This window comes from Ostrea edulis, chromosome 9 (assembly GCF_947568905.1).
Source record: "Ostrea edulis chromosome 9, xbOstEdul1.1, whole genome shotgun sequence".
In the NCBI taxonomy this organism is placed as follows: Eukaryota; Metazoa; Mollusca; class Bivalvia; order Ostreida; family Ostreidae; genus Ostrea; species Ostrea edulis.
The window spans coordinates 18,105,891-18,129,438 of NC_079172.1; the positions used below are offsets into that span (position 1 = coordinate 18,105,891).

A 23,548-nucleotide genomic window follows, 5' to 3' on the forward strand; every position below is an offset into this window, starting at 1 on the left:
AAGAAAATATTTATCATCAAATAGTAGGCCTATTTTGAAAATATTGTTGAAAATTAAAAAATTATGCTCTTTTAATTATATCTGAAGTTATCTAGATATAATATTTAATGATGTAAGCAGTAATGGAACAACTTCCGGTTTAAATTCGGATAAATGTTGAAATAATAATCATGTGTTCACGAAAGATTTAACAACAAGAAAGACATGGGTAACCAGAGCTCGGGGCACGGAAAAGGTATGGTGATTTTTTTTTTAATGAAAGTCGAAAATTCTTTAGGCAGCACTCGGACTTCAATATATTTTCATTGAAGTGCAGGCGTGTCCTGTAACTGCAGACCTGTATTTTTTGCTATGACACATCTATAACCTACATTGTAAATTACAGCTGTCAGCCGAACGATGTTTAACTTCATTTATTTAATATGGAAAAATCTTGATGCTTTCATAGAGATTACTTAGTCTTACAGACATGTAGTTATTAAAACAAGAAGAATCACCGAAATGACCGCTAATCACCGAAATGACCAAAGAAATGACCAAAATCACCTCAGCATGTGTTCATTTATATGTCATCTAGTCACACGTCAAATTTCACAAAGACTAATAACAATTCAAAGGAGTTGTGGTCATAAAACGACTATTGTGATTAATGTGAAGCATAAATGTATACTACATGTACCCATTGTGAAATGATCATTGAGTCATCTATGTGAAGCATATTGTTTTGATAAGATGAACTCTTAATTATTTAAAAAAGCAACACATTTTGTGAATGAAAGAGGGGGGCCAAAGGAATATTTTTGAAATGAAAAGAAAGCCAAACTTTATATAATTATATTTTGATTTCATTACATAGTAAGATATTGAACATGAGGTGAAGCAAATTAAAATATTGCAACAACAATCATTCAATTGAAATTCAACATCCTCTTACTGTAAGGCAGTGCACTAACCACCTTCAAATGTAAAGAGTTTTGTAAAGGGAAATAACTCAGATTTACGCTTCACAATAGATGGTTTTATGGCCACAACTCCTTTAAATCATCGTCGATCTTCATGCAATTTGATGTGTGACTAGATGACGTATATACTGAGGTAGTTTCAGTCATTTTTTTTTGGTAATTTCGGTGATTCTATGCACTCCAAGAAGTATGTATCACAAAATGTTTTCATTTGTTTTGCAATATTTCGTCAGATACTTTTCTACAGCTTGTCTCTTCTTCTGTGTAACTAAATTCTTCCAATTCTAACTGACAGTGTGATATCTTCAAATTTTTGTGCCATAGTTTGAAGCATGTGAGCAGTTGGGTTTGAACCATTTTGGACCCCTCCTCTGGAAATTTGCTGTCTAAGGAAATATCAAAATGCAAAGCAAATATTAAAGAAATTAGGTTTAGGACTCAGTCCTGTCTTGCTTTAATGGAAATTAATTTCATTTTAATGATTATAAACTCTTTCTAAGTTCCAGAGCTTTGCTGTCTTTAATTACAATGTATCCAGTTTTTGTTTGTATCCAATAAATTTTATTAGTAATTTATATACAACACATGTAGGGATCGACATTAACAGTTGTCCGATTGCCCGGGCAAGTGAATAACTAGTTTGGACAAGTGAAACTTAATACAATTCCATATTTTTGTTTCCTTTATGGAATTTTTATAATTGAATTTTGTGAAAGCCCCTTTCTTGTAGATTATACTGTAGCTTATTATATCAGTAAGTATAGTTCCAAATAGATAAATTATCCAATGTGTGACTTACCTTTATATTCATGTTTGTGAGAAAATGGTGGGTTCACAACCATCTCTCTCAAATATTTCAATGAAGGAAACACTCAGAGAGAAGACGATAAAAGAAAAGGCAATGTAAAGAATATCAGAAATCTCAACTAAATAGAAAATGCAAATTTCAGGCGGCATGACCATCTGAATTCATGAGTTTAATTGATACCGAAAACGGTGTGGTCTGTACCTTGTGTCAGAAATTCAGCGGTATATCCACTGTCACTGGGACTTTGTCTTTTCTTATTGGTAATACAATTTATTGGAATTGATAACATCCATGCATGTTTTAATCAAATTATTGAATAAAAAACTGCTTTGTTATACTTTTGACACATTTTGTGACTGTGCAAACAGAATGTAGAGAGCGTTAATGGAATTGTGGGAAGGCAGACTAGACTAATTTCCCTATTAGACCTGATTTTTGATGAAAACTAAAAACATCAAAAAGCTAACATGCACATCGCTTGATTTTAGGAACAAGGAGGAATGGAAAATAGGCCCATTGCGTTTAACTGCAATAATGTAGCCCTATCCAATTTTCTTATTCTGGCGTTTTCGTGATAGGGTTAGGGTAACCCTCTCCCCCCCCCCCCCCCCCCCCCCCCCCAAAAAAAAATCAGAGAGGGCTACATTATTGCAGCTACATTGTGTTAAGCTTAGTTTAGGATGGTATGCACACATAACGTGAAAAATCACCATGGTACTTTTAACTTCCTATGACAGAAAATTGTACTTGACATGCATTTATGAAAAAGATTTCATCTGTAAGCTTGGCATCAAATGATCATAATCAGTTTGATCATGTGATTAATCATAATCTCAATGTGTACAGTTACTGATAAAAAAACCGGGGGTGGGGGTGGGGGTGGGGGATGTGTGTATGTGTCAAACATGTAGCAAACTTGAATCAACATTTATATACAAGATTCCAATGCTGAGTTAATCAGTGTTTTATTTAGATTAAGGTTCTGTACAAATTGATATTGTTCTAATTTACTCTTTAAAAATATGTCAATTCTGCTAGAGGATTATTACATAAAATTCAAGGATATCACCAAAATTAGATCCTATGATCCGCTCACGTAGATCACTAGTGTGGTAAATCTTATTTTAATATTTTAATCAGATTGGGATATCACCACTAACTGTGAAACTAACCATTTTATTTCACCAAATCCCTATAGACCAAATAAAAACACTAAAATTTGCACATGAAAACTAATTGCTGAAGATGCAAGATATACTGTGGAAAACCTTGCAAATATTACAAACATTGATTCATCAGCTGTTTTTAGCATTCTGAAAGAACAGTTAAAGGTTTGGAAAGTTTGCGCTCGATGGTCTCCCCATCTCCATACAGAAGAGGTCCTGTACGGATCCTGGGTAGAATAGGTCCTCAGTAATCCCCCCCCCCCCCAGGGATCCGGGTTAGAATAGGTCCTCAGTACCCTTTGCTTGTTGCAAGGAGTGACTAAATGGGGTGGTCCTTCGGATTAGACCATGAAATCCAAGGCCCCATATCGCATCAGGTGTATCACGATAAAGATATGCTAGCATAGGCCTAACTGTCCTTAATTTTGCTCCACTTGAAGTCTTCACCAGCAATGGTGGCATCTACATATGAGTGAAAGATTCTTTTTTAAAATGGAACACTTTGATTGAATGATTTATCATTAGATTGTGGAACATTTCATTATAAGGGATGGGCAGAAACAAATCATCATAACATAGACTTGATACGACTTGGTCAGGTTTGCTGTAGACAAGTTGGTCTATTGTCGTTTTAATCGATATAGACCAATGAGATTTTCTATAGACATTGTCTATCACCGTTAATTTCGCACACTGTAAATTGAGATTCTATATGCAATCTTCCTTACTCTACAAATTTTTTTCTTTTCTTTCAATTAAACAGCTGTATTCCATATGTAGAGACTGTGTTAGGTGCACATATAGAGGGGGACCAACCCTGTTTATTTTGATGCACTTCCAGTTGTAAAATACGAAGTATGAAATGTAGATTGGACCCCCCACCCCCACCCCCCTGGACAAAAATTGCATGGGGTTAGTGGAACCAACTCCCTTGGGAGAAAATTCTGGATCCTCTCGTGTATTTGTGCCTGCATGTGCTTGCCCTAACAGTAGCACCATCAACATATTATTTCCTCAGAGAATATCGAGGAGTTAAGAAAAACATGTGATCAAAGTTCTCATTGAAATATATACATGCATAGTAAATAACTAGAAGTATTCTATTTTTGTCTAAGCTTCATCTTCAGTGAGCGCTGACTTAAGTAGATAGTCATTCGTTGTTTTCATTATTAGTGTTAAATCTAGGATCTAGAGAGGGCACACATATATGTTCAAAAGGGCACTTTTTGTCGCGGCAAGACAATTTCGGGGCACTTTCATTGTATCATACTATGGTATTGATAAAATAATCATTTAGTCTCTTTAAAAGTTAATATCTGCTGCCTTTATTTTAAACTTTTCATTTTTCAATCAACCTTGTGAAATAAAGAACAATTGTTTATTTTAACAAATATTTAAAAAAAATTCATAGAGAAAAAAGGGCATTTGGGTGCAATTAAAAAGCTAGGGCATGGCCCAGCCAAAAATGGCATGGCCCAGCACCATGCTAGTTTGCTTTAGATTTAGCACTGATAGTAATTATGACAAAAGAATATATTCACAACATTTTATAGAAACTGTGATTGTTTGTTTTTTGTCAATGACAATTCAGTGTGAGGTTATGTGACCTTTTTTACAGGCCAGCATTGATTATGTTATATTAACTTATTTTGTTCCTGTTTTCCGTTAATGAAGGGTTTGATGAACCCAGTGTAACACTAGAATTTGACCCCAATGTTTCAGTCGTAAATGTAATTCTAAATCATCATCAGGGATTACTGAAATCTTAAACCTTTCACAATAAATATATGTTTAACATGTACTAAGTAGATTCCTTTTAGAGTAATTTACATTTAATATGTAATTAATATTCAGTTTTAAGCTTGAATTATGTTTTTTCTTAATGGTCTCTGTCATATTGATAACAGTTGGAGATCCTGTGGAAATGATATATATATGTAGAATTTAAGATTGATTTTCGTTATATTACGGAATAAGATTGTTTGATAACTTTTTATTTTTTATGCCCATCATAGACAAGTCATATTATGGTATGGTGCAGTGCATGGCTCTAGATCAGATAAAAGCTAAAGCATCATCAAAGACTTCGTTCACATGTTTCCAATCATTAGAGGAGGTATCCTATGTTTTTTCAAGGTCGAAGATCAAAGTCAAACTTACTGGGCTGTAGTCTGCACATGGATCAGGACCTTGTGCATCAGATAAAATCAGAACTTATTGGGCTATGATAAAAACAACTTTATACGTGTTTCCAGTGATTAGAGGAAGAAGCTTATTTGTTTGAGGTACATCATACGTGGGTATTATAGCTCTAATAGTGGGTATTATAGCTCCAATAGTGGGTATCATAACTCCAATAGTGGGTATTATAGTTCCAATAGTGGGTATTATAACTCCAATAGTGGGTATCATAGCTCCAATAGTGGGTATCATAGCTCCAATAGTGGGTATCATAACTCTAATAGTGGGTATTATAACTCTAATAGTGGGTATTATAGCTCCAATAGTGGGCATTATAACTCCAATAGTGGGTATCATAGCTCCAATAGTGGGTATTATAACTCCAATAGTGGGTATCATAGCTCTAATAGTGGGTATTATAACTCTAATAGTGGGTATTATAGCTCTAATAGTGGGTATTATAGCTCCAATAGTGGGTATCATAGCTCCAATAGTGGGTATTATAACTCCAATAGTGGGTATCATAGCTCTAATAGTGGGTATCATAACTCCAATAGTGGGTATTATAACTCCAATAGTGGGTATCATAGCTCTAATAGTGGGTATCATAACTCCAATAGTGGGTATCATAGCTCTAATAGTGGGTATTATAGCTCCAATAGTGGGCATTATAGCTCCAATAGTGGGTATTATAGCTCCAATAGTGGGTATCATAACTCCAATAGTGGGTATCATAGCTCCAATAGTGGGCATTATAACTCCAATAGTGGGTATTATAGCTCCAATAGTGGGTATTATAGTTCCAATAGTGGGTATTATAGTTCCAATAGTGGGTATTATAGCTCCAATAGAGGGTATTGTAACTCCAATAGTGGGTATTATAACTCTAATAGTGGGTATCATAGCTCCAATAGTGGGTATTATAACTCTAATAGTGGGTATCATAGCTCTAATAGTGGGTATTATAGCTCCAATAGAGGGTATTATAACTCTAATAGTGGGTATCATAGCTCTAATAGTGGGTATTATAGCTCCAATAGAGGGTATTATAACTCTAATAGTGGGTATTATAGCTCCAATAGTGGGTATTGTAGCTCCAATAGTGGGTATCATAGCTCCAATAGTGGGTATCATAGCTCCAATAGTGGGTATCATAACTCCAATAGTGGGTATTATAACTCCAATAGTGGGTATTATAACTCCAATAGTGGGTATCATAGTTCCAATAGTGGGTATCATAGCTCCAATAGTGGGTATCATAACTCTAATAGTGGGTATTATAACTCTAATAGTGGGTATTATAGCTCCAATAGTGGGCATTATAACTCCAATAGAGGGTATTATAACTCTAATAGAGGGTATTATAACTCCAATAGTGGGTATCATAACTCTAATAGTGGGTATTATAGCTCCAATAGTGGGCATTATAACTCCAATAGTGGGTATCATAGTTCCAATAGTGGGTATCATAGCTCTAATAGTGGGTATCATAGCTCCAATAGTGGGTATTATAACTCCAATAGTGGGTATCATAGCTCTAATAGTGGGTATCATAACTCCAATAGTGGGTATCATAGCTCTAATAGTGGGTATCATAGCTCCAATAGTGGGCATTATAACTCCAATAGTGGGTATTATAACTCCAATAGAGGGTATTATAACTCTAATAGTGGGTATTATAACTCCAATAGTGGGTATCATAGCTCTAATAGTGGGTATCATAGCTCCAATAGTGGGCATTATAACTCCAATAGTGGGTATTATAGCTCCAATAGTGGGCATTATAACTCCAATAGTGGGTATTATAGCTCCAATAGTGGGCATTATAACTCCAATAGTGGGTATCATAGCTCCAATAGTGGGTATCATAGCTCCAATAGTGGGTATTATAACTCCAATAGTGGGTATCATAGCTCTAATAGTGGGTATCATAACTCCAATAGTGGGTATCATAGCTCTAATAGTGGGTATCATAGCTCCAATAGTGGGCATTATAACTCCAATAGTGGGTATTATAACTCCAATAGAGGGTATTATAACTCTAATAGTGGGTATTATAACTCCAATAGTGGGTATCATAGCTCTAATAGTGGGTATCATAGCTCCAATAGTGGGCATTATAACTCCAATAGTGGGTATTATAGCTCCAATAGTGGGTATCATAACTCCAATAGTGGGTATTATAGTTCCAATAGTGGGTATTATAACTCTAATAGTGGGTATTATAACTCCAATGTGGGTATCATAGCTCCAATAGTGGGTATTATAACTCTAATAGTGGGTATTATAACTCCAATAGTGGGTATCATAACTCCAATAGTGGGTATTATAGTTCCAATAGTGGGTATTATAACTCTAATAGTGGGTATTATAACTCCAATGTGGGTATCATAGCTCTAATAGTGCGTATCATAGGTGTAATAGTGGGTATCATAGCTCTAATAGTGGGTATCATAGCTCCAATAGTGGGTATTATAACTCCAATAGTGGGTATTATAACTCCAATAGTGGGTATCATAACTCCAATAGTGGGTATTATAGTTCCAATAGTGGGTATTATAACTCTAATAGTGGGTATTATAACTCCAATGTGGGTATCATAGCTCCAATAGTGGGCATTATAACTCCAATAGTGGGTATTATAGTTCCAATAGTGGGTATTATAGCTCCAATAGTGGGCATTATAGCTCCAATAGTGGGTATTATAGTTCCAATAGTGGGTATTATAGCTCCAATAGTGGGCATTATAGCTCCAATAGTGGGTATTATAGTTCCAATAGAGGGTATTATAACTCTAATAGTGGGTATTATAGCTCCAATAGTGGGTATCATAGCTCTAATAGTGGGTATTATAGTTCCAATAGTGGGTATTATAGTTCCAGTAGTGGGCATTATAACTCCAATAATGGGTATCATAGCTCCAATAGTGGGTATCATAGCTCCAATAGTGGGTATCATAGCTCCAATAGTGGGTATTATAGTTCCAATAGTGGGTATCATAGCTCTAATAGTGGGTATTATAACTCCAATGTGGGTATCATAGCTCCAATAGTGGGTATTATAACTCTAATAGTGGGTATCATAGCTCTAATAGTGGGTATCATAGCTCCAATAGTGGGTATCATAGCTCTAATAGTGCGTATCATAGCTCCAATAGTGGGTATTATAGCTCCAATAGTGGGCATTATAACTCCAATAGTGGGTATTATAGCTCTAATAGTGGGTATCATAGCTCTAATAGTGGGTATTATAACTCCAATAGTGGGTATCATAACTCCAATAGTGGGTATCATAGCTCCAATAGTGGGTATTATAACTCTAATAGTGGGTATTATAACTCCAATAGTGGGCATTATAGCTCCAATAGTGGGCATTATAACTCCAATAGTGGGTATTATAGCTCCAATAGTGGGTATTATAGTTCCAATAGTGGGTATTATAGTTCCAATAGTGGGTATTATAGTTCCAATAGTGGGTATTATAACTCTAATAGTGGGTATTATAACTCCAATAGTGGGTATTATAACTCTAATAGTGGGTATTATAACTCCAATAGTGGGTATTATAACTCCAATAGTGGGTATTATAGGTCCAATAGTGGGTATCATAGCTCTAATAGTGGGTATTATAGTTCCAATAGTGGGTATTATAGTTCCAATAGTGGGCATTATAACTCCAATAATGGGTATCATAGCTCTAATAGTGGGTATCATAGCTCCAATAGTGGGTATCATAGCTCCAATAGTGGGTATTATAACTCTAATAGTGGGTATCATAACTCCAATAGTGGGTATCATAGTTCCAATAGTGGGTATCATAGCTCTAATAGTGGGTATCATAGCTCTAATAGTGCGTATCATAGGTGTAATAGTGGGTATTATAGTTCCAATAGTGGGTATTATAGTTCCAATAGTGGGTATCATAGCTCCAATAGTGGGTATCATAACTCCAATACGGTTTGGATAATCAAAATTGATACGCATATTTAACCACTATAGACAGTGTGTATATTAGTAAGTGCATGCAGTGTGTCTGTGTGTCCTTCTGTTCATCCATCAGCAACTTGTGGGAAGGTTAATAATATTAGCTAATAGTAAGACATTTCTAAATATATTGGATGGGAGTTTTTTGCAGTCTGAGCATAGCTCTTGTTTTGTCTAGATAAATCCTTTTTTTTTAAGCTCACCTGAGCTGAAAGCTCAAGTGAGCTTTTCTGATCACCTGTTGGCCGTCTGTCCATCTGTAAACTTTTCACATTTTCAGCTTCTTCTCCAGACCCACTGGAGCCAATTTCAACCAAACTTGGCAAAAAGCATCCTTGGGTGAAGGGCTTTCAAGTTTGTTCAAATGAAGGGCCATGTCCCCTTCAAAGGGGAGATAATCATGTAATGTGTAAGCTAAATGTGTAAGCAAAACTAAATGCATAGTGATGAAGAGCAGGAAGGCCTCTACTAAAATTGTAAATTTCATGATCCCTGGGGTAGGGGTTCTGACTCCAGGATGGGACCAAACTTAGTATATGGTGTTTTAAATGTATAAAACACTTAAATAACATCTTTTTAGTGTTATTGATGTTAAATTAAAACTACTAGTAAATGGATATTAAGAAAGAGCAGATAGTCCTTTACCAAAATTGTAAATTTGATGATCCCAGGGGTAGGGTTTTGGTATTAGGGTGAGACCAAAATGGTTAGTGATTAAATGTGTGAACAATAGAAATTTTTAAATTCTTCTTGATAACAGCCATTCCAATTCTTTTCAAATCTGGTATATGAGGCATCTTTGGGACAAGGGGGACATAAAATATAAATTTCAGGACTCCTGCACCCCTGGGGCCTTAGGGGTGGGGCAAAAACTGCCAAAATTGACCAATTTAAAAAAATGACACGGGACCCCGGTTTTTGCGGTCTCATTCAAAGGACTGCCCCATTTAGTTGCCTCAAACAACAAGCAAGGGGGTACTGAGGACCTATTCTAACCCAGATCCCCATGGGATGGCTGGTTTTCTGACCCCAGGGTGGGACCAAACTTAGTATATAGTGTTTAAAACACTTAAATAAAATCTTTAGTGCTACTGATACTAAATAGAAATTAAATGGATATTTAGAAGGAGTAGGTACGGTAGTACTTTACCAAAATTGTAAATTTCATGATCCTAGGGGACAAGGGTTTGGTTTCAGGGTGGAGCCAAAATTATTATAATTATTTGAGGGACCTCTTTAAGTTTGCTGATACAGTCTAAAATCTAAATGCATACTTAGGAATAGCAGAAAGGTATGTACAAAAAAATGGTGAATTTCACAACCCAAGGTTTAATCTTATCGTTTAATATTAATACAAATATTAAGTAAAGCCTTTCATCAGTGTATGCACTTTTGAGGGCGAATGCATCTTGTTTTATACTGTTACTGAATATTAGAATTTAGCTTAGATATTCAGAACAGGGAATTTTTTCTAGATTTCATAGCCCTTGGGAGTAGTGATACTTTAAACTAGTACTCAGGTCACTGATAACGCCTGTGGGCCTCTTGTCTTTTGAAAGGCTGATTAAAAATGAAAGATTGCTTTCTTTAAGAATTCGTAGATCTTTACCATGAAATCATCAATAATTGATGAATTGGACTATCGGTTTTTGTACATACACTGCATTAAATGGCTTTATCTGCATGATACATGAAATCTTGTACAGTATTGGTTATTTCATCAGAATTCAATTCTGAGAAGGAATGTTCTGCTTTCAGATGCTATTGCAATTTATCGAAATTATATTTTCTAAGTAAAGCTGATGGGCAAGAGAGAAATTTTCCTGCCTGCTGCAACATCTTGCTGTGCAGAAGTCGAACACAGAAATTGGCAGATACTCAAATCACTTGTCAGTATGGGTTCTGTTATTTCATTTTCATAAAAGATTACACTGCAGTCACAAAACATGTACGGAGATTCCTCTGCAAATCTGCTCCCTGCTTCTAGGGGGAGACATTTTGATTTATTTAGTGTTATTCAGTATGCAAGAAACAACACAAAAACCAAAGTTAAGAGGAGAAATTACATTTACTCTCTGCTGAAGATCAATCAGACTTGCTTGTCTTTGTTGTGAAATAATGAGTTCTTCTTCCATGCTTTTCATTTTTAAAAGTTGATGGTGAGATTTTCCACGCAAGTTAATTACGTAAATGAATGGCTCCTTGGGATTTAAGTACTCATTTAAGATAAATGAATTTCATTTTACTGTAGAGAGAAGGATTTTCCACTTCATGGTTCTTTAATGATCATTGATTTTAAACTATTAATTAAAAATATTTACAGTACGAAGCCATACATTGTACGTAATGTATGCATCGTAAAGCGGAGCACACTGTGTCACATATTCAATAAATTTACTGATTGTCAAAATTTCAAAACCATTTATACACCGTATAAGAATTATTTAACCTTTAGATTGAGGCATGTTGTAGTAGCTTTTAGAGGGCCATGCAGTGAGAGACCATGTTATAGTGACAGCTCTGTCTTTAGGGTGAGGCATGTTGCTGTAGGTTTTAGAGGCCAGTGAGAGACCATTGTTATAGTGACAGCTCTGTCTTTAGGGTGAGGCATGCTGCTGTAGGTTTTAGAGGCCAGTGAGAGACCATTGTTATAGTGACAGCTCTGTCTTTAGGGTGAGGCATGCTGCTGTAGGTTTTAGAGGCCAGTGAGAGACCATTGTTATAGTGACAGCTCTGTCTTTAGGGTGAGGCATGTTGCAGTAGCTTTTAGAGGGCCATGCAGTGAGAGACCATGTTAGCCAGCTCTGTAAGTTTATCAGACCTGACTAAGGCAGCCTATCAGTGCCAGCGGAGGTGTGGATTGACTCACTAGATTAGTGATTCAGTCAGCATTAGCCATTCTCATCAATTGTTTGTTTATCTTGTAGGTGTCAATTTATCTGGGCATCTCTCTGACTTCTGTAATAACCTTGTACATGCGATCACTTCTGTTGTAATATACATTGTATTATTAGGTTATAAGGGTGTAATCGCGGACATCGTGTCATTAGATCATTAGAGTTTAATCGCGGATATCGTGTCATTAGATCATTAGAGTTTAATCATGAACATCGTGTTATTAGATCATTAGAGTTTAATCGTGGACATCGTGTTATTAGATCATTAGAGTTTAATTGTTGACATCGTGTTATTAGGTTATTAGAGTTTAATCGTGGACATTGTGTTATTAGATCATTAGAATTTAATCGTGGACATCGTGTTATTAGATCATTAGAATTTAATCGCGGATATCGTGTCATTAGATCATAAGAGTTTAATCGTGGACATTGTGTTATTAGATCATTAGAGTTTAATCGTGGACATCGTGTTATTAGATTATTAGAGTTTAATCGCGGACATCATGGGGATGAGAGGTCTCTGCTAAGATATATGTCCTTAATGATATACATGTACATGTAGATTTTGAATTTGTCGATAATCAACGTACCGGGTTGTAACACGTTTTAAAGTCATAGTAGATGTAAACACATTAATGATATTTTCTCTGTTACATCAAAGCTCTAGTTACCTGTGAAATACAATATTCACCGAGCCCAGAGTATTGAACTAAAAACCGAAACTAAAATACTAAACCAACTGTGGGTGTGACCAGTCAACAGGGGATGTACTAAATGATACCGCAGGTGTGACAGGTCGACAGGGGTAGCTTACTCCTAGACACCTGAATACTAGAATATACTAAATGATACCACAGGTGTGACCAGTCAACAGGGGATGTACTAACCGACACCACAGGTGTGACCAGTCAACAGGGGATGTACTAACCGACACCACAGGTGTGACCAGTCAACAGGGGATGTACTAACCGACACCACGGGTGTGATCAGTCAACAGGGGATGTACTAACCGACACCACGGGTGTGATCAGTCAACAGGGGATGTACTAACCGACACCACGGGTGTGATCAGTCAACAGGGGGTGTACTAAACGATACTGCGAGTGTGATCGGTCAACAGGGGATGTACTAAATTATACCGCGGGTGTGACCGGTTGACAGGGGATGTACTAAACCATACCTAGCCAACCTTCCATGTTTACAGCTAGAGTGCTCGACTTATTCGAAAGTGATTATTAGAGATTGGATGACCCCCCCCCCCCCCCCCAATTAAATAAACCAATTTTGCATCAATTTGGGAATTCCCAATTTATTTTTGGTCTGATGTTGGAAAAATTGTGTGTTGTTTGTTGGGTTTTAACAGTCAGAAAGTTTAGTATTATTCACAAATCATGCAAGATTGTAATTAGGTGATTTGATATCTATATGTAATATTATTTATCATAATGCAATCAATACTCGTGTCTATGATTATATTGATATGGGAAATAAATGATAAAATGGATACGTACATGTATTATTTCTTTAGTAAATATTTTTAATTGCACGGTGGTATTATCATATTATGAATCCTGATTGGCAGTGTACTGTGATATCATTTCCATTAACCGGAATAAAGAGGTAAATTAGAATGAAAACATGGCTATAAACTTAGTGGGAAGTTATCAACAAATCATCAATGGTTTTAATTTGTGTACTTAGATTTTGCTGCTTTGAGTATTTTCATGTGTGTCAATCAGGTAGACCGACCTCCATCTAATCCCTTTTTATCACATCAAGGTACTGGCACACTCCCTTCTTTCATCATCAAACAGGCTCCAATCATTATTTTGACATTTCCCCCCATTTTTTACCCCTCTCTGCTATCTGTATGTACAGCTGAGATTTGAATTACTGTTTCTCTGAGATACTGCTGCTGATCGTGGGCATCTTGGAAGGGGCCCTGTACAAGATAAGAGCACTGCAGAGGAAGCTCATGTAGAAATGGATTTCAAAACATCGTCTGCACCAAACCCAAAAAGATGTTGTGAGTAGCCTGTTAAGCCGCCAAAAATAAACAAGAGATGAAATGGGAGTTTTGACCATGGAGACTATATCTTTCGATTCTTCCTCCACTGTGAATACTGCTGTCAATGTGAATTCCACTACCAATGTGAATTCCACGGCCAGGAGATTTTTTGCAGCCAAAAGATCAGCTTCGCATCACTTGGACTTTCATGGGACAGATTTGCACATGTTGCAGCAGGCCGGCTGGATGGGGCGGATGCACCGAGGGCTCTACAGAGGGGCCCAGTTCAGTAGGTGTTAGGACTTTGAATTTAACTTGGAGTAGACATTTACTTAAGTTTGTGTGTTCAAAATTAGACTGAACCATTTACTCAAATTTGTCTTCAGAATTAGGTCAACCAAATAGCGTTGCCTTTCAATTCATGCTTTGATTGCAAAAGATCTGGCTTTGTTGTTTAGGAAATGATAACCACATGGCATTCTTTTCATTCTTGGACAGATTTTTTTCATCCTATTGTATATACAGGTATAAATTACGGTTAATAGTACACTTATGTTCATGTAAGATGGGCAGATGTTCAGTGTTCACAAACCCAACACTATTATAGAATCATAGAAAGAAAAAAGTGTTCAAGCTAATGCAGTCACTGAACATGAAATCAGTTCATTTATTTAACAATCTCTGATCATTAGCACGTGTTCTTTGAAGTTCTGGATGATTGATAAAAGTACACGGTTTAATTCTTTGCAAAATCTGCATGCAGTTCCTGTTTGTGAGTAAACTAGAACGATCACTGCGGATTGAATTACGTGACTGTCTATTTACTGTAACGGTGTTCATGACCATGCTTCCTTGTCATTAAGCATGCTGACACAGTGTACACGGTGTTCATGACCATGCCTCCTTGTCATTAAGCATGTTGACACAGTGTACAGTGTACACGGAATAAGATATGTCCTTAATGATATAACTTTTAAACACAGCTTTATTTCTGCGATGTTTTCTCAGCTGATTGTTGTTAATAGACGGAACATAACTGCCAGAAATAGGATAAATTTATACTAATTAAGATGTACAATTCTTACATCACAATAATAATGGTGCAAGACAGTATAGTGTTATATACAAGTTATAGGTGTTAAAGTGTGCACATGTTACCGAGAGTCCTATCATATTCCAGTTGACAATGATAAGGCTATGTGTAAGGTCATTGGGTAATGTACTATTCTAAAAATAAATCAGAGTAAATCATGTGACTTGTACTATTGGTATTTTAACAGATACATGTACCACATAATGTACTATAAAAATAAATCAGAGGAAATCATGTGACTTGTACTATCAGTATTTTAACGGATACCACATATTGTACTAAAATAAATCAGAGTAAATCATGTGAATTGTACTATCAGTATTTTAACAGATACCACAGGTTCACAAAAGACTAGACAAATTTGATAATTAAGGGCTTCCAAAGTAAACATGCTTAGGTGTATTTTTTGCAAGGACACTGATGCAAGTTGTTATTCTCAACTTGATCAAAATAATGTAGAACTGGAATTATTATAAAAAATGATGTTTTGCCACCATTTTTTTTTTTATTTTTGACATAAAATAGCCTAGGTAGCTATTTTCCTTCTAGGAAACATCAAATGCAGGCTTGGACAAATTTCATATGATCTTTCCATAAGCACTCTTTACTGTGCTGTACTCTTTTTGTTCGCAGAATTAACATTTTAACTGTGTAAAATTTAGAAATGGCATCACTTTTCATGCTTGCATACTCTAAATGACTGTAAATAGTAATGAAAAACAAATAGTGTGAAACTTCACTGTAGTGTGTGTTGGACATCATTTCTTAACTAAAGACTCTTTTTTAATGAAGACTCTTTTTTTATTTCATAAAAAAAGGAGTTTTAGTTTTTCTTCAAAGCTGTTATCAGATATATAGTCCTTTATTCTTATCATTTGAATCATGAATTAGATCTAAATAACGATGTTGTTTCTCTGCCCTCATCCGACCATTTGTATTAAACTTCCCCCGAAATGCAAGAGGTTCTGTTATTAATGTAGATATTTTGGAGTACAGCTGTAACAGTTGTATATTGTCTGTTAAGCATGAACTGTGATTTCCTACCTATGTGCCCCTGATCTATGTAACAAACACTTTAATATAGAAATAGTTGACCTTACCTGCAAATGTACAGATTCGATGTAATAATGGCTTAAGTAATGAACCATATTGCAGATTTTCAAAATGTAAATTGTTTATTGTGTCAGGTAAAAATATAACTGCATGATCAGGGAAGGCTACACAAGTCTTGATTAAAAAGTAATGAAAACTGTGTAGGAAATCGTCATGTGTAGGTTAAGAGGTTAGATTATGATTTATGATTGCCCCCTAGGGCAGATTGAGGCAGACTGTCCAGACAACAACTAATGATGGCAGTATTGGTGTAGAAATTATGAAAGGTGAAAGTGCATGTAAATTAGGCCAGTGGGTAAACATGGATATCTAGGTGCACCCCCCCCCCCCTCTCCTTTGTACTTCAGTATGTTCTGAGGCTGTAGAGTGTATTGAGACATTATGGGATAAATTACCACCACCCCCCACCCCCCAAATTAGACATTAGATTAAGGAGGTATGCTACACCAGAGAAATTTGATATAGATGAAAAGTAGAGGATGTGTACAACAATATTTCGAAGTTCAAAATTTTCAAATTTACTGTATTTTGTCAAAAAATAGTTTTAATAGAAGGTAATCTGGAAAAACAAAATTAAAACCCCTGCTGTACTCGAACCTGCGAATTACATACAGTTCACCAATCGGTGTACTAACCTACTGAGCTAGTAGGCTAGGTATTTAAATTGAAAAGGAAAAGTCAAATATTGCTGATATTGATTTTTTCCTCATGTTTTTAAAGGAAATCAGCCATTATGATGATGTAGAGTACCTCCTTAAGGTAACAAATTTATATCCTATTTGTAACAACTTTAGAGAATATGTGCATTTTGCATCAGGAGGAATAGGCTTTTAAGATGGCTCACTACACCAAGAAAGAGTTTATTAAATCGGCGTGGAATGATTGATTGATTGTATATTGTTTAACATCCCACTTGAGAACATTTCACTCCCATGGAGATGTCACCAAGATCAGTGAAGGGCTTCAAATTTAGGCCTATGCTCGGTGCTTACGGCCATTGAGCAGTGAAGGTTCTTTAGCATGCCACACCTACTGTGACACAGGACATCTGTTTTTAAGGTCATCTTCGAGGACCAGTGACATTCACACCTGATGCCGAGCGTTTGGCGACGGAATTGTCACTACCTGTTTTAACGACTTAGGTCTAGCTGTCGTGGCAGGGATTTGAACCCCGACCTCCCACATGCAGCCCAAATGCTCTACCTCTAGACCACCGCAGCGGTCAACACGGAATGATTTAATCATGAAAAATATGATGATATATAATAAGTACATATGTAAAAACGGCAAAAAATATGCAATTTTTTAGGGAGAAAACATGATTTTCAAAATTTTCTTTTAATAAATAATGTAAAAGACATTGGCAGATTTGAACTCGGGATCTGTGGGTCAGTAATCGATCAATACAAATAATTTCACAAAACATTTGACTTGCCATCTTGTGATAAAATGTCATAAAAGAGTCATAAAATGTCTTGATGTAGTGAGCTACCTTGATATGACATATATCAATAGAAAGTGGTGTTGGGACAGATGGTACAGTTATATACTCACTCACCCACCCCCAGCTTGATTGCCAATCCATACACTTTTGTTCAGAACTCCTTTTTACCTCAATCTGATGTATCTAGGAGAATGGGATACTCAGAGTATTTTCAAAAAAGAATACTGTAATAAATGTAGAAAAAGAAAAATAAGATGAGCTATTTATATTTCTGAGCACATATAGCACATAAATTTATTAACTAAGAGAAATTCCTGACCTCAGTGAGGATCTGGGTTAGACTAGGTCCTCAGCTTGTGGTAAGAGGCGACTAATCGGGTGGTCCTTAGAATGAGACTGCAAAAAACCAAGGCCTTATATCACAGCAGGTGTGATACGATAAAGATCACTTCCTGCTCCAAAACCATAAGCGCCGAGCATTGCGGCTCTTGAACACCAGCAATGGTGACGTCTCCATATGAGTCAAAAATTCTTGAAAGCGACGTTAAGCAACCAAACAGAAATTCCTTTTTGTGCATGTTGGTGCTATTAAAGCCTATATGGTGTACTGCTTTCTGTATATACTATGGGCTAAATGTGGAATAGGCTTGAACTTTTAATGACTTTAGTGTACATACTGTCGCCCTGGACCACTTGGCAAACTGCAGTTGTTTCTTTATATGTTTTTATCTGTTATTTTTATCCCTGTTGTGATGCAAGCATTTGACAAGTTGCTCAAATTGATCAGGTTATGCAACATGCAAACAGGATCTCCAGTGAAGTGTGTTGTTTTAGGCAGATAATGAACACCATATGTTTTCAGAGATGCATTAATTGTATTGGTTTTAATGCGGTGATGAAGATGGTGGATAATAGTGTCTGGCATATTGTCTTGGGAACACAAGGGAACATTTTGTGGAAATGTCCTGTAGATATTTTTATACTGAAGTAAATGTAGGTTGTATAGCAGACCTCTTGCTGTTTGTACAGTCACAAAAGTATTCTGTCAATTACATCTACTCCCGAGTGCAGGAGAAGAATTTAACCAATGCGCCTTTGTCAATACATCATATCATCAAACCCTGTTGTAGCCAGGGCTCGGCAGTTTTGCAGAGGATTACTATAAAAATAAAAGAATATATCCATTTGTTGATTAAATATCTTTTCTTCTATTTTTTCCCCCAGACTTACAACCTTTTAATTTTATATTGCATTCCCATTTTCCAGATGGATTGCATTGGGTGATAAAACTAGGAATCTGTCATTTGTTGTTTGTACAGCTCTCTGTGGTTATCTTACTTCTCATTGTTACACAGTATGTAGCCACATTTTACTGTTTAGGTATATCAGATTGTCTGTTATTACACATCTGCTGGTGAGTTCTACAGCTTTGTGACCCCTACCATCAGTAGTGCAGACAACTGTTCTTCTAACTTACAGCCCCCCTACCCACCCCTGGAGAGCTGCTAGATAAGTTTTACTATTGCACCTGCTTCTTGGTCCAATTCATTTTGCTGATTTGAAACAATATCTGTGCTAATTAGGTTTTGCATGCATATGAAGAGTTCAGATTTAATCTTATGTATCTAAATTTACAGGCATTCATGTAAAAGGTTTTTGAATTAGGTGAAGGTTTCTTTGATATTTCTGAAACCTAATCATGTTGGAATTAGGCTATGCATAAAGTCATAGAAAGTTGTTTTTTTTTAGAGGATTTTATAGATCTGAATTTTATAAAGGTAATTTAAGGATGCTCTGAATGATGACTTTTAGTAGACCATGTGATGCTATAGTATATATTAATTGTGTCACTTCTCACTAACTATGTACTGGTGGGAAGTGATGTGGTCTCCATCTAGTATATCCTCTCTCTCTCTCTATATATATATTCGGCAGCACGTGTTGATGATTTTTATTTAGAATGTGGTTTGAAGTAATGGTCTTGAAGTCATTAGTTGGCTATTTACTCCCCCCTCCTCCCCGCAGCAGTTAGAAAGAGATGCTTTATACTGTCTGTCATTTTGTCAGTCTAACGGATATTACCGTCAGATCAGAAAGTCTGCACTGTTAGATTTCATGATTGTACCTTTTTGCAATGAGTTAAATTGACCCAAGTCTTGTGAAAACTTAAACTAGACTAAAGGAATTTGTTGATTTTCAACAGAGTAACAAGAAATCCTGATAAGACAAATTCTCTTCGCTTGTTCACATTCCGAAGGGAAGTATTTTTAAACACTATGACTGATAATTTTTTCACAACAGTAGAATACTCTTGGAAGCGATAACTGACGTTCTCATGACATCAGCAGTTTACGAACATTTTATCACTCCATCTTTTACTGGATTGCAGTTTACACCCACACACAAAAAAGAAATATACATCTGCAAAATTTAAAATATAGGGATTTTGTGTAAAATTTATCAGAAACCAGAAACAAGCTGCCTTAGATGTAAGAGGATTTTAAAAATATAACCCTTTTTATTTGGGTCTTTATATGTGAGCTGATAGTCCTTATGGAATGGCAATATATAGCCATGCCTTACCTCTGCAATCTGAGTTCTATTCTTGCGATTGTTTGTGAGAGGGTATGGTGGTTAACCCTCCCAGACATGTGGCTTCCCTTTGTGTCCCACATTGATGGCCCCTCCCACATTGATGGACCCATTAGGTCTAACATTTACAATGTGCAAGTCAGCAAAAAGTATATAAAAATTATTTGTTTTCATTCATTATTTATTAATTCTCACATTCCAAATGCAAAAATACACAAACATATAATCCATGATGATAAAACTCGATGTCCACGCAGTCTGACTTTTTCAGTGGTTTAACAGTTGTCACAGTTTAGCCAATGTTTGTCAGAGGTACACTACTGCATGTAAATGCAATGTATATATCCTCAAATTTTATTATTTTATTTTCAGGACACAGTACGGGCGATTTGGCATCTCTACATGTAAGCTGGCCTGTTAAATTTCATGAAATCCACGGTGATAATGTGATCCTTCTAAATGACAACTCAATAGCAAAACGGGGAGACAGTTTCTGCAAAGCCATCTGCTTCAGTAGCCGTCCGATCGCCATCAATGAGAAAGTCTACATCCGCTTCGCCGAGACCTCCAGTAGCTGGAGTGGAGTGTTGCGATTTGGGTTTACTAGTATCGACCCTGCTTCGGTGCGGGGATCCGATCTCCCCCGATATGCATGTCCTGACATGACCAACAAGCAAGGTTGCTGGGCCAAGGCGTTAGGAGAGCGTTATGCAGCTTATAACAATATCCTTCATTTCTATTTCACTCGTAATGGGGACGTTATGTACGGTATTAATGGGGAGGATATTGGACTTTTTTTCTCCGGTGTTTCCACGCTCTCTCCTCTGTGGACTCTACTCGATATTTACGGCAATACCATCGGCATCGAATTCGTAACCCAAGGTAAGAACCTGTCCAACTTGTTTTAATAGAATAGCATGTCTTGACATCATGTTTTAATAGGATTATTAAAAACTGGTTACTATCTTATACAAACATACAATGTATACAGAAAGCGAGATAAATGTGAAAAAATCAATTGATGTACATTGAATTTCGTTTTGGCACATGAAATGTACTCTAAAAGTTATTTTATTATGATATAATGATATGTGCACTAATGAGAGGAGATCAGTTGTGTAAACTCTAGACCTGAAATGTCTGTCAATTATGTCTGACTAGCATATTACAAGCAATTGCATAAGGTGATCAAGTGCAGAAAGTTTGAAATTCATTTCACAGACACACATATATAAATGAAAAAAGACAACTCTTCTTTCAATGAAATCAAAAGTGCTCCGAGAATAAATGAATTTTGGTTAAACCAAGTAAATATCATTCAGGAAATCCATAATTTGCTTCTCAAAGGAATAGACACATATAAAAAAGCAGGAAAATATACAGTTCCAAAATATATTTAAATCACTAGCGCTTTCTGGCCAGAAAGCACTAGTGATTTAAATATATTTTGGAACTGTATATTTTCCTGCTTTTTTATTGAATTATTTTGACTGTGTGATATCAACTCTTTCTATTTGGATATTATATATATATATACATATGTATATGTATATATATATTGTGTGTGTGTGTGTGTGTGTGTGTGTGAAGCAAGGAAAAACACTCTGGGTGTGTACCATTGTTTGGTTTTAAATTGAGATTGACTGTTTTCGAGTTTTACATCCCTTCAAAAAATGTTTACCCACTAAAGACGTCACCAGCGTACGCCACAAACGTCTAGATGCTACAACAGCCATGTCTGGCCCTGAATCTTAAACAATCTTTGATTTCTCACAAATTCAGCCATTTCCTTGTGGAAACACTGAACAGAAAATGAAAAATTTATTTTTCACCTAGATTGATTATAGTTTTTAACATGACATCACAAAAATTGGTGCCATTTTACTTTTTCCTTGAAAATTGTCAGACATTTAAGTTTTTCAGGTGATATTTCTATGGGAAATCATGCGTCTACCAGTCTACCAAAACTATTTTTACATATGTACAGTAACACTGAAATATTACGATTAACGTATTTTGATTTGATCAAGGCAGACATGTTCAGTCTGTACTTTCCGAAGTCAAACAGCATAGCATAATGGTGATTTTTGGGTCATTAAGAAAAGATGTCAGGAAATGCACCTAAATGTGACATTATGATTAAACATAGTGAATTCATGATTTCTTACTAAAATCTTTGTGTTTTTTATGTCCCACCCACACCAGCTACAGTAAACACATTTGTTATTTAGTACTTAATCTTCACATTTTCTTTACTATCATACAATAGAAATAAATAGTTTTACACCACAAACACATGATTAAAGTCACACCAAATATTATACCACAAACACATGATATAAAAGACATTTTTCACTTTCACACAAAATATTGTACTAAATACACATAATAAAAGACATTTTTCACTGTCACACAAAATATTGTACTAAATACACATGATAAAGGACATTTTTCACTTTCACACAAAATGTTGTACTAAATACACAGGATAAAAGACATTTTTCACTTTCACACAAAATGTTGTACTAAATATACACATGATAAAGGACATTTTTCACTGTCACACACATCTTGGAGTACAATGGTAGAGCGTGGAATATTGGATGGAATATGACACTGTCTGAGAAGATGAACTCAAAACACCCTAACATTATCTAACTTTTTTTACACATATGATATAAACATTACCACAATGTTTATATAGTGCTCCACATTTCACAAGATTTCAAGCTTTTCTGAAGATAAGCTTTAAAAACATCAAACAGTGTACATCTATAAAATTGGTATGGTGCCTGAACCACTTCAGATGGGTTTGGTACAGCTGCAAGTCAAAGATCCAAGGTCATTGAGGGGAACGTTTCTAATGTATATGATATTTACTGAAAGAATTAGGTCAATATTACTGCACTGTACGGTTGATAATGATGGGAATTTCCCAATCATATTGTAGTGTACATGTATGCCTTAGGGTGACACACTTGTTACATGATAAGACATTATTAAAAATATTAACTTCATGATAAGCATAACATATTAACAAACAGATTACAGATTAATAATGGTAGACTGTTTTGTTGTAGAGTCTTTATTTTCATATCCCATGATTTGTTATTTTTTATTCATTGCGCAAGTCAATTCACTCTTTATATAAGAAAAAAAAACGTGTCAGGTTTAAATATATACATGTAGACACTGCTATCTCTCTCAATACACAGTGTCAATTGATCAGTTAAAAGTCCAAGTCTGTTTTCACGACACAAGTAAGCATATAGCCATTAAATATCCTGTTTAGTTGGGGTCT

At 35.8% G+C, this 23,548-nt stretch overlaps 1 protein-coding gene across 4 annotated transcripts in view; it reads left to right on the plus strand.

The window, feature by feature from the left end:
- The first annotated feature begins 88 nt into the window (after positions 1-88).
- Positions 89-23,548, plus strand: part of LOC125657889 (protein neuralized-like) — a 37,004-nt gene continuing 13,544 nt past the window's right edge. For 2 of the 4 annotated variants that reach the window (XM_056148718.1, XM_048888776.2), the window contains exons 1-2: positions 89-235; positions 20,620-21,129. In XM_056148718.1, coding sequence (XP_056004693.1) covers positions 205-235; positions 20,620-21,129 — 541 coding nt within the window. In that variant the 5' untranslated portion in view covers positions 89-204. Of the gene's footprint in view, positions 236-13,624; positions 14,295-20,619; positions 21,130-23,548 lie in introns of those variants that run through there. The other 2 variants (XM_056148717.1, XM_048888775.2) reach the window with 1 other exon arrangement.